This window comes from Piliocolobus tephrosceles, chromosome 20 (genome assembly GCF_002776525.5).
Source record: "Piliocolobus tephrosceles isolate RC106 chromosome 20, ASM277652v3, whole genome shotgun sequence".
Taxonomy (NCBI): Eukaryota; Metazoa; Chordata; class Mammalia; order Primates; family Cercopithecidae; genus Piliocolobus; species Piliocolobus tephrosceles.
Window position 1 is genome coordinate 38,660,710 of NC_045453.1, and position 11,325 is coordinate 38,672,034.

General features: G+C 43.4%; 1 protein-coding gene across 2 annotated transcripts; it reads right to left on the reverse strand.

Annotated features, from left to right (window-relative positions):
- Positions 1-545: 545 nt before the first annotated feature.
- On the reverse strand, positions 546-5,439 carry CST8 (cystatin 8). 2 transcript variants are annotated; one of them, XM_023191890.2, is made up of 4 exons: positions 5,214-5,439; positions 4,658-5,031; positions 3,475-3,588; positions 546-729 (listed from the first exon to the last, which is right to left on the reverse strand). In XM_023191890.2, exons 2-4 carry the CDS (start codon positions 4,886-4,888, stop codon positions 646-648), a joined length of 429 nt encoding a protein of 142 aa, XP_023047658.1. In that variant the 5' UTR covers positions 4,889-5,031; positions 5,214-5,439; the 3' UTR covers positions 546-645. The 2 variants fall into 2 exon arrangements, with proteins under 2 accessions (XP_023047658.1, XP_023047659.1); XM_023191891.2 differs by having other exon boundaries at positions 550-729; positions 5,373-5,439.
- Positions 5,440-11,325: the final 5,886 nt, after the last annotated feature.

Sequence of the window (11,325 nt, forward strand, 5' to 3'; positions counted from 1 at the left end):
GACTTGGCTCCTCATTCACCTTCTGCCATGATTATGAGGCTTCCTCAACCATGTGGAACTGTGAGTCAATTAAGCCTCTTATCTTTATAAATTACCCAGTATCAGGTATGTCTATCAGCAGTGTGAGAACAGACTAATACATATAGGAAGATACACAAATCCCCCAATTTATAGAGTTCCCACAGGGGAGGGCTACTAGTTCTGCCACAGGTCCCCCAGCGCAAATGACCTGTCCATTCAGGACTCTTAGATAGGAAGAGCCTCAGGCCAAAGGAAGCATCCAGATGGAACCTGCTGAGTTGGCGCCCACTGAGTGCAGACCTCTGTAAGGGATTGTTACCCAAGCAAAAGGGGTTCCTCCTCTGATTTGCTGTGGGGAATGGAATCAGGCCTCGCCCTATCCTTTGTACTTGGTGATGGGTCTACCATCAAGCTGACCAAAGGGGCATGGCTGTGTTCGGTGCCAGGAAAGAGGAGCTGGACATGCCCATCTTCTGTCCCCACATACTATGAAACTAAAAGACAGAACATCAAGCAGAGAGGCATGCATGAAGAAAGCACATTGGGAACAGCCTCTCACCTGCCATTGTTTTATTTTCATGGATCATGTAGTTGCGGAGGTTGGACGGATGCCCCAAAACACCATTAGGCATCTTCACACTTTTTCTCCATCACAGTAAATTCGCCATTCCAGGGAAGTGCTCCTACCAAAAAGCTGCAGCTTAATTTCTGAAAAAGATGACAACAATAAAAATCAGTAGAGTGCCGAAAAAAACAGAAAACCCACTGTCCTGTTGTTAGGTGTCAGTTTAGGAAGGTGCTGAGAGATGGGTCACCACCCTCGAGCGATGCTCCCAGGAATCTGCAGAGTTGGAAGCTGCAGACTTCATAGCCATCAGCAGTTTCCCAGAGGGATCTCTGTTCTATTTTAACCACAGGAAGACAAGAAATGTTAATAATCCTAACATTGTGGTGCAAGTTCAGATATAAACTTGACATTATTTTAATTCTCGTTAATGCAATATAAATAAAACAATTCTAATTGTTAGCTAAAGTACGTTATTTTATTGATTAAATAATCCATTTTAATGTTGGCCAGGTTGTGGACAAAAGAGAATGCTTGTACACTGCTGGTGTGAGTGTAAATTAGTGCACCCATTGTGAAAAGCAGTGAGGTGATTCCTCAAAGAACTAAAGACAGAATTACCATTCAACCCAGGAATCCCGCCCAAAGGAATATAAATTGTTCTACCATGAAGACACATGCACATGTATGTTCATTGCAGCACTATTCACAATAGCAAAGACATCAAGTCAGCCTAAATGCCTGCCAATGGTGAAACGGATTAAAAAAACAGTGTGGTACATATACACCATGGAATACTACACAGCCATAAAAAAGAATGAGATCATGTCCTTTGCAGTAATATGAATGGAGCTGCGGACCGTTATCCTAAGCAAACTAATGCAGAAACAGAAAACCAAATACCACATGTTCACACTTATAAGTGGGAGCTAAACAATGAGAACACATAGACATAAAGAGGGAATTACAGACACTGGGGCCTCCTGGAGAATAGAAGGCAGGGGACGGAGAGGATAAGAAAAAAATACCATATTGGGAACTCTGCTTACTGCCTGGGTGATGAAATAATCTGTACATCAAACCCCTGTGACACGAATTTACTTATAACAAACCTGCGTGTGTACCCCTGAATCTAAAATAAAATTTTTAAATCCCTTTTGTTCTAATAACAAGTCAAGAGCAATTTATAAAATTTTAGGGCCTAACATGTCTTTTCTTCCAAAGAACTCTGCTTTTCTTTCAAAATATCATTAAAATGACAAATAAAATATCCTATGTGTATGTGACAGATTAATGAATGGGTGGATGGATGCGTCGATAGATGGGGAGGCAGAGAGATGGTGGTCCTGGACAAACTGCAAAGGCCATGTCAAATAGACTGAAATCACTGGGGCACTTCCAGGAGTTAACAGGCAGACAAAGTCAGAAAGAAGAAAGTTTAGTCCCTGCTGAGTATTGAAAACCTGCAATGAAAAGTATTGGATCAAGATGACTTTATAGGCAGATTATATCAAATTTGGGAAACCAAAAGCATCTGCTTGGAAAAAGAGAAAGTTTTTATTGTTGACAAATGTCTGCTTAAACATGTATGTTTAAAACCTGAGACCTATCATGGAAATCTTAGACACAAGTGGGCTCCTTGGGAACAATTTTCTTTAATGCAGTTTAATATTTCCTACAAACTGCCAAAAGCAAAAACTTTCCTACAATCCCTAAAAGCCCAGGAGAAAATATAAATTTAAAACAACCATATTCCTACTACCAGTAAAAGATAAAACAAGCTTAAAAGATCAGATAGCATTCAGACAAGCTCACTGCTGAAATGTTTGTCCTGACAGACATACTGTGAGCTGGAAATGATAGGGTTTGTTTCATTTGAGCATACAGAGGCAGCTTTCATCAAACATAATGACAGAGCAGTTCATAAACGTATTTGCAATTTCCTGTGCCATGGTAGTGCTTAAAGCAGTGGTTCTCAAAATGATCCTAAGGCCAGCAGCAGCAGCAGCAGCACCACTCGGGAACTCATTAAGAATGCAAATTCTCAGACCCCATTTCCTGACCTACTGAATTGGAAACTCTGCAGGTGGAACCCAGTCATCAGGGTTTGTCAATACCTCCAAGTGATTGTGACGCCTGCTCACATTGGAGAACCACTAATGTAAAGACAGGGGCAGTGATGCACCTGTTGGGCAAACCTGCAGAATGCTCAGGCCTTCATCAGTCTGGGACCAAGTACTGGCATGAGCTGCTCTAAGATAAAAAGATACAGGCTTGAAGCCAAAAGCCCCTGGGCCAAGTCCTCCTTTTGTTGGGAGTCTTTGGGTTTGCCCCAGCCTTCCTGGAAACCTGGGCTGAGCCCAGCAAAAATCAGCTATAAATCCAGGAGGGTGGAGCCACCATTTGGCTTAGTCATTGCTTAATCTTCAGCACCCAGAATAGACCTGGTACAAAGCACGCAGCACCTGGTGCTCAGTAAGTTTCTATGAGTGGATGAGTGAATGTATGAAGTTCCTTTTGTGCCTGTACAAGGATGAGTGACTGTGGGCCCAGCAATAGCGGGTGGCTGGTCTGGACCCGAGAGGACAGGCTTTTGGTGATTGTTGTCCGGTGTGCCTGTATCAGAAGATCAGAAGTCAATGGAGCCCTTGAAATAAGAGTGGTCTTGACAACATCCTTTCTGCAGGATGAAGGATGAGAAAGAAGCTCAGAGGGTTCCACCACGTTCTGTGGCCCTGGATCCTCTGCTCTAAAGGCCACAGGGTTGGCTATCTGGGACTAAACACTGGGAGCCACCCAGACCTCAAAGAGAAGGTCTGCATGCCTCAGCTTTATCTCTTGGGCTCAGAGCTCCCCAGGCCGTCACGGACAGGTGATTCATCACCTACCTTTTTCAGCTTGGAGTTTTCTTGAATGGCACAGATTTCATTAGGGCTGAAAGGCTTTCTGCAATCGCTGCGGGCAATTTCTACATCAATAAGGTATTCCAGACAATTTGTGACCTGTTGGTTAGCAGTTATGCAATTTTATTCAAAAAAGTTGTATTTTTAAAAAAGTTTTGGCAAAAAAAAAAAAAAAATTACTCTTACTCTCGTCCTTTCCACTTTCCTTCCTCCCTCACCCCACGGCAGAGCTTTAGCGGAAGGCTAAGATGCCCACTGCTTGGAGCCCTGTGCACACCAAGACCAGTCAGCACTCCATAGCCTCCTGGAGCTGAACACTTGGGTAAAGACTTCTCTCCAGATTGTCACCTCCCTGAAGGCAAGGCCTTCTCACTCCATGTCCTGTCCCCAAGCCCAGGGCATGCTGCATGCTCAGTGAGGACTGAGAGGAGAAAGGTGGGCTCTCCAGAACCATCAGCTCTCCTGGGCCTGAGATGCTCAGGTTCACACAGGCCCGAGCAGGGGACAGCCCCCCTCAGCCACATTAGGCCCCAGTCCCCCCGATTCCAGTGAAACCTCCCACCCTCTAGGGTTTCCCCACCCAAAGCCCCTCCCACCAGCTCAGCACACAGTCCATAAGGACCCATGCAGACATGAGTTTGCCTGTCTTGTTCTCTGCTGAGTCTTTAGTGAGTAGAACAGCAGTAGGTTTATAGCAGGACATTAGTATTTGTTGAATTCATTAGTGACTGAATGCAATCAAGGCTACTTGTGATGCTCACTTAAATCTGTTTGCATCTGGCATTAAAGGATTACAGCAGGAGATGAAGGAGTGTCTGCTAGTTGGGTCCGGGTTCACCTGGACTCACCTTTCTTTATCAGATCTTTTCTCATGGCTAGCGCTTTATTTGTCTCCCAACCTTAGCAAATACATGAACATTTGATTAGAAGTTTGGGGTCTAAATGAGTTAGTCTATGCAAAGGACTTAGAACAACAGCCCAAGCATTTGTGGAAGGCGCTCTGTGTGTTCACTGCCTTATTGATGCTGTGGAAGTGTCTACGCTGTTAAGCATTCACATATTTAGGATTTTTGCATATGGATATTTTTCTCATATGGCCACTCTTTCAGTCTGACTTCAACTGTGCCGCCACATGAAAATGTCCACCTATATAGAGAGACACATTTACCTGCAGCTGGGCTTGCAGCGTCTTGACCACCAGGAAGACATACTTGTCCTCGCTCTCTTTGTTGTATTCTTGCATGGCAAACCATAGACACTGCTTCACGTTGGCATTTGAGGCATTGACGGGTTTTAATTTCCTCAACACCGCCGTCTCATTCTTGTTTGAGTCTTTCCTGGCCACCAGGGCCAGGGGAATGGTGAGGAGGAGCAGGGAGAGCCACCGGCACCTGGGCATGGTCCCTTGGGCAAGAGGCACAGTCAAGTCTCCTCCTCGTCCTTTCAGGGCTGGAGCTGTGGGCAGGATGGGGTGGCCGCGGCTGCTGCTTTGGATTCAAGAATCTTCGAGCCACGCGCTGCCTCCTGTGAGCGTCAGCCCAGCTGTATTCAAGACAGGGCCATTAGGGTCATTCTTGGGGTTAGCCCTCTCTTTCTCCAAGGAAACTCACCCAGGAATGCCAGTTAAGGGGTCTCTCTACCAGCCTCCCCTCCTTATCCTGAGAGCAATCTGTGTGTCTAGAGAGAGCTCCTCTCCCCTTAGGCCCTGATGTGTCTATGCCTACCCCTGCGCACGTCACTCTTGTTATCTGCTTCTCAGTCCTGTGTGGTGTGATCATGAAAACTGTGGCTGCCTCAGAGGCCTTATGGCCTCAGCCCTTGGTGGACTTTCAGCCTGCTCTGCCTGCAGCTCCCTCTTACTCCCTGTGGGGTTGGGTGACGACCTGACCTGTGGTTCTCCTGGGTCTTTGGCACTCTTAGTTCATCCCTGTGGCCCAGTCAAGGGTCTCTGTGGGTCCTGGTCTCTGGTGTCTCTTGCCCTTCTGAGTCCACGCCCTGCAGGGAGGTTATGCTTTGTGATGTAATTCAGCACCTGTGTCCTGTCCCAGTGAGGACACCTCCCACTTGCCAGCCTCAGGCCTTTGGTCTAAACAGCTCTCACAGGGGCACAGAGAGCAGGCAAATGCCTCCTGCTCTGCCCTCAGAATCGGGGGCCTGCAATGGTTAACACTGAGTGTCAACTTGATTTGATTGAAGGACACAAAGTATTGATCCTGGGTGTGTCTGTGAGGGTGTTTCCAAAAGAGATTAACATTTGAGTCAGTGGGCTGGGAAAGGCAGACCCACCCTTAATCTGGTGGGCATAATCTAATCAGCTGCCAGTAAATATAAAGCAGGCAGAAAAATGTGAAAAGGAGAGACGACGGGCCTAGCCTCCTAGTCTACATCTATCTCCCATGCTAGATACTTCCTGACCTCGAACATCAGACTCCAAGTTCTTCAGTTTTGGGACTCGGACTGGCTCCCCCTTGCTCCTCAGTTTGGCGGACAGTCTATAGTGGGGCCTTGTGATCATGTAAGTTTATATATATATATATATATATATATATACACACACACACACACACACACACACACATACACACACACACACACACACATATATATGGGAGTTTATTATTAACTATATATACATATATATGCATATATATACATATATATATGTATATCCTATTCGTTCTGTACCTTTAAAAGAACCCTAATACAGGGCCCCTCTGGCGTCTTCTGCTCACCTGTGCCAATGAGTCTGGCTGCCTGAATGCCTGGCCTCTGAACTCCCTTGACTTGGGCCAACAGTACCCCCCTGCCCTGACCTGCCAAGGTGAGGGTCACATGGCACACTCTGATGCCTAGGCCTGGCCCTTAGTGAGAGGAGGGGGGCATGCACCTGTTAAGCTCTCAAAGCTTCTGCTTTTCTGTGAAAATCCCAAATCAGTGTCCAGAAAGTTCCTGGTGAGGCAGAGAGACGAGCATTCTTCCTAGGCTTCAAAGATCAATGGGTTCTATGAGCCAGGGCAACATACAGAAAATACATATGGGCAGGAATCTGTCAGGCAAGTGGCAAAGCATTGCAGAGTGCAAATGCATTATGCTGTATTTAAACTTTTTCCCTATGAGTGGATTATTCAGATGTTTCTCATTTTCAACTGTTGCAAACAGTATTGCAGCGAACAATCCCTTTCCAGTATCTTCATGATGTTACACAAGTACTTTTGTGTAATAAAAGACTAGATGGAAAATTGATACAAAGCTTTAGGCAAATTTAAATTTATTATTTATTGCCAAAATGTTCATCACTTCCTAATTACGTGTTCATGATTTTCGAATCCTGCTGTGGGTTAAAGGTACTGATGAAGATTTAAAACACCAGGGCATACCCCACTGATAAAATCAGAATCTCTGGAACAGGGTCCAGGAAGCCAGCTGTTTTTAAAGTTCCCCAGGGGTTCCAATCTGCAGCCAAGTTTGAAAATCAGTGTAGTGGATCTGCAACTTCCTGATATTAATGTGCACATGAGCCACCTGGGACTCCTGTTAAAATGCAGGTGCTGAGTTTGCGGGTCCGAGGCAAGGCCTAGATTCTGCATTTCTAACTAGCTCCCCATGTGATCCAAATGCTGCTAATATTCAGATCCCAGTTTGATTAGAGAAGTATTGACCTGTGACAATCCCTGCTTCTTCATATCTTTGCCTTCAGTCGAGCCTTTCTTCGTGGGATAGACGATTATGTTCTGTTGATTTGATTTGTACTATTTGTATTATTGGTCAGGGTTAATCATGTTTTCATAGAGACTCACTGAGTCTAGGAGCACCTGATCTGGGCCCCAGGATGCATGTAGAGCAGACTTCCCCTTGGTGAGGCCAGCTGCGACACCCTGAAGTAAAGCCAAGCCTCCTGGACCAGCCAAGGGGCAGTTAGCCTGTAGACCTATGTGCCTGAAAATGAAGGCTCACTGTGGTTAGCTGCAGGGTAGGGGTGGTTTGTTATGCAGCACTTCTGGGCCAACAGCTGACTGATACACACACATTCACTGAAGCAAAGCAGTATTTCTAGGTTTTAGACTTTGGAGAAATATGTGGTGGTGGTTGATAACTAGGTAAAAGATCCAAATCAGGGCCGGGCGCGGTGGCTCAAGCCTGTAATCCCAGCACTTTGGGAGGCTGAGACAGGTGGATCACGAGGTCAGGAGATCGAGACCATCCTGGCTAACACGGTGAAACCCCGTCTCTACTAAAAAATACAAAAAACTAGCCGGGCGAGGTGGCGGGCGCCTGTAGTCCCAGCTACTCCGGAGGCTGAGGCAGGAGACTGGCGTAAACCCGGGAGGCAGAGCTTGCAGTGAGCTGAGATCCGGCCACTGCACTCCAGCCCGGGCGACAGAGCGAGACTCCGTCTCAAAAAAAAAAAAGATCCAAATCATATACCCCTAACACTTTCATGCTCCTCTGGCTTTCACAAGAATGCACACTCACATGCACACACACATGCACACACACACCATCATGTTGATATTACTTAGAAATTTTTGATTTGGGCTTTCTCTGAACATATTCAGAAAGCTGCTCCTGTTACTTTGCACACTTTTCAAGGAGGAGTAAATCCTCACTGCTGCATGCTACCAGTTTTGAGGCTGTTTCTTATGTAGCATAGCTTATTGATACCAAATCTTTATACCAGAGGTCTTTTGTCTTCCATTAATTTTAGAAAATGTATCTCTATAATTTCTTCAAATATTACCATCTTTTTATTTTTCTTTCATTTTGAGATTTCTATGGTCTTTTGGGGGGCAGTAGTTGCAGGGTTTTTGTTCATTTCCAGCTTTATTGAAGTACAATTAACAAATAAAAAGTTGTTTATAGGGTGCACATGTGATGCTTAAATAGACAGATAGCAAAATGATTACCACAATCAAGCTAAACTAACATATTCATCCCCTCATATAGTTACCTTTTTTTTTTTTATGGTGAGAACACCTGCGATCTACTCCCTCAGTGAACTTCAAGTATACAATACATTATTATTAACTACAGTCACCATGCTGCACATGAGGTCTCCAGAACTCATTCCTCTTACAGTTGAATGCTTGTACCAGTTGACCAATATCTCCCTCTCTCCTCACCCCTAAACCCTTGGTAATCACCATTCTGTTCTCTTTCTATGAGTTCAACTTTTTATTGGAGTCCACATATGAGGGAGATCATGCGGTACTTGTCTTTCTGCATTTCACTTATTTCACCTAGGATCGTGTCCTCAAGGTTTAAACATGCCACTGCAAAAGGCAGAAAACCCCATAGCCTTGGTCCAAAAGCTCCTTCAGCTGATAAACAGCTACAGCAAAGTTTCAGGACACAAAATCAACTTACAAAAATCACTGGCATTCCTATACAACAACAACAGCCAAACCAAGAGTCAAATCAGAAAGGCAATCCCTTTCACAATTGCCACGAAAAGAATAAAATACCTAGGAATACAGCTAACCAGAAAGGTGAAAGATCTTTACAACAAGAATTACAAAACGCTGCTCAAAGAAATCAGAGATCACACAACCATATGGAAAAATATTCCATGCTCATGGATAGGAAGAATTAATATCATTAAAATGGTCATACTGCCCAAAGCACTTTACAGATCCAGAGTTATTCCTCTCAAATTACCAATGCCATTCTTCACAGAATTAGAAAAACAATTTTAAAACTTATATGAAACCAAAATTCAGCTCAAATACTCAAGGCAATGCTAAGTGGGAAGAACAAACCTGGAGGAATCAAGTTACCTGACTTCAACGCATATTACAAGGCTACAGTAATTAAAACAGCATGTTACTGGTACAAAAACAGGCATATAGACCAATTGAGAAGAATAAAGAGCCCAGAAATAAAGCCATACACCTACCACCATCTGACTTTGATAAAGTTGACAAAAACAAGCAATGGAGGAAGAACTTCCTCTTCAATAAATGGTGCTATAACTGGCTAGCTATATGCAGAAAATTGAAGCTGTACTCCTTCCTTCCACCATTTACACAAATGAATTCAAGATGCATTAAGGACTTAAGTGTAAAACCAACAACTATAGATACCCTGGAAGATAACCTAGGAAATACCATCTGGACATAGGCTTTGGCAAAGATTTCATGATGAAGATGCCAAAAGCAATTGCAACAAGCCAGAAATTGACAAATTGTACTGATTAAACTAAAAAGCTTCTGCACAGTAAAAATAAACTATCAACAGAGTAAACAGACAACCTACAGAATGGGAGAAAATATATGCAAACTATGCATCTGACAAAGGTCTAATATCCAGAATCTATAAAGAACTTTGTTTAAATTTACAAGAGAAAAACAAATGACCCCATTAAAAAAGTGGGCAAAGGACATGAACAGACACTTTTCAAAAGATGGCATACATGTGACCAACAAGCATATGAAAAAAAGGTCAGTATCACTGATCACTAGAGAAATGCAAATCAAAACTACAATGAGACACCATCTCACACCAGTTAGAATGGCTACTCCTAAAAAGTCAAGAAATAATCAATGCTGGCGAGGTTGTGGAGAAAAGGGAACATTTATACAGGGTTGGTGGGAGTGTAAATTAGTTCAACTATGGTGGAAAGCATATGACGATTACTCAAGGAGCTAAAAGTAGAACTACCATTTGACTCAGCTACCCCATTACTGGGTATATACTCAAAGTAATATAAATAATTCTATCATAAAGACACATGCATGCAAATGTTCATTGCAACACTCTTCACGATGGTAAAAACATGGTCTCAACCTAAATTGCCTATCAATGACAGATTAGATAAAGAAAATGTGGTACATATACACCATGGAATACTATGCAGCCATAAAAAAATATAAAACAAGATTATGTCTTTTGTGGGAACATGGATGGAACTGAAGGCTATTATTCTTAGCAAACAAACATAGAAACAGAAAACCAAATACTGCATGTTCCCACTTATAAGTGGAAGTTAAATGATAAGAACTTACGAAGACAAAGAAGGGAACAACAGACACTGGGGCCTACTTGAGGGTAGAGGGTGAGAGGAAGGAGAGAACCAGAAAAGATAACTGTTGGGCACTGGGCTTAATGTATGGGTGATTAAACAATCTGTACAACAAACTCCCGTGACACAAGTTTACCTATGTAACAAACTTTCACATTTACCCCCCAAAATAAAATGAAGTTTAAAAAATTAAAAATAAAACAGAGTAACTTTAAAAAATGCTTTTAATAAAGCAATTTTGACAGTCTTCCAAAATTGGAATCCACTTGCATTCATTTCCTGTGGCTGTTGTAACAACTTACCACAAATCTGGTGGCTTCAAAGAGCACAAATGTGTGATCTCACAGTTCTGCAGGTCAGAAGTCCAAACTAGCTTTCACTGGGCTAAAATCAAGGTATGGGCAAGGCTGTATTTCTTTTGGAAGCTCTAAAGAAGAGTGCATTTCCTTGCCCCTCCAGTTTCTGGAGGCTGACTACATTTCTCAGCTCATGGTCTCTGATGGTTAACATTGTGTGCCAATTTGACTGGGCTGAGGAATGTTCAGATAGCTGGTAAAACATTATTTCTGTGAGGGTATGTCTATAAGGACATTTCTGCAAGACATTAGCATTTGAATAGGTGACAGAGCAAAAAAAGATCTGCCCTCACCAGTGTGGATGGGCATCTTTCAATCCGTTAAGAGCTAGAATAAACCAGAAAGGTGAAGGAAGGGCAAACACATTCTCCCTGTTTGGGCTGCAACATCATCTTCTCTTGTCGTCAAATATCAGAGCTCTTGGTTCTTAGGCCTTCAGGCTCAGACACCACCATCAACTTC

Coding starts and splice junctions, on each gene's coding strand:
- CST8 (XM_023191890.2), bottom strand. CDS start 4,888: ATGCCCAGGTGCCGGTGGCTCTCCCTGCTCCTCCTCACCATTCCCCTG. Junction 3,589..4,657: donor CGCTGCAAGCCCAGCTGCAG/GTAAATGTGTCT, acceptor GCTAACCAACAG/GTCACAAATTGTCTGGAATA. Junction 730..3,474: donor AAAACTCCAAGCTGAAAAAG/GTAGGTGATGAA, acceptor CATCTTTTTCAG/AAATTAAGCTGCAGCTTTTT.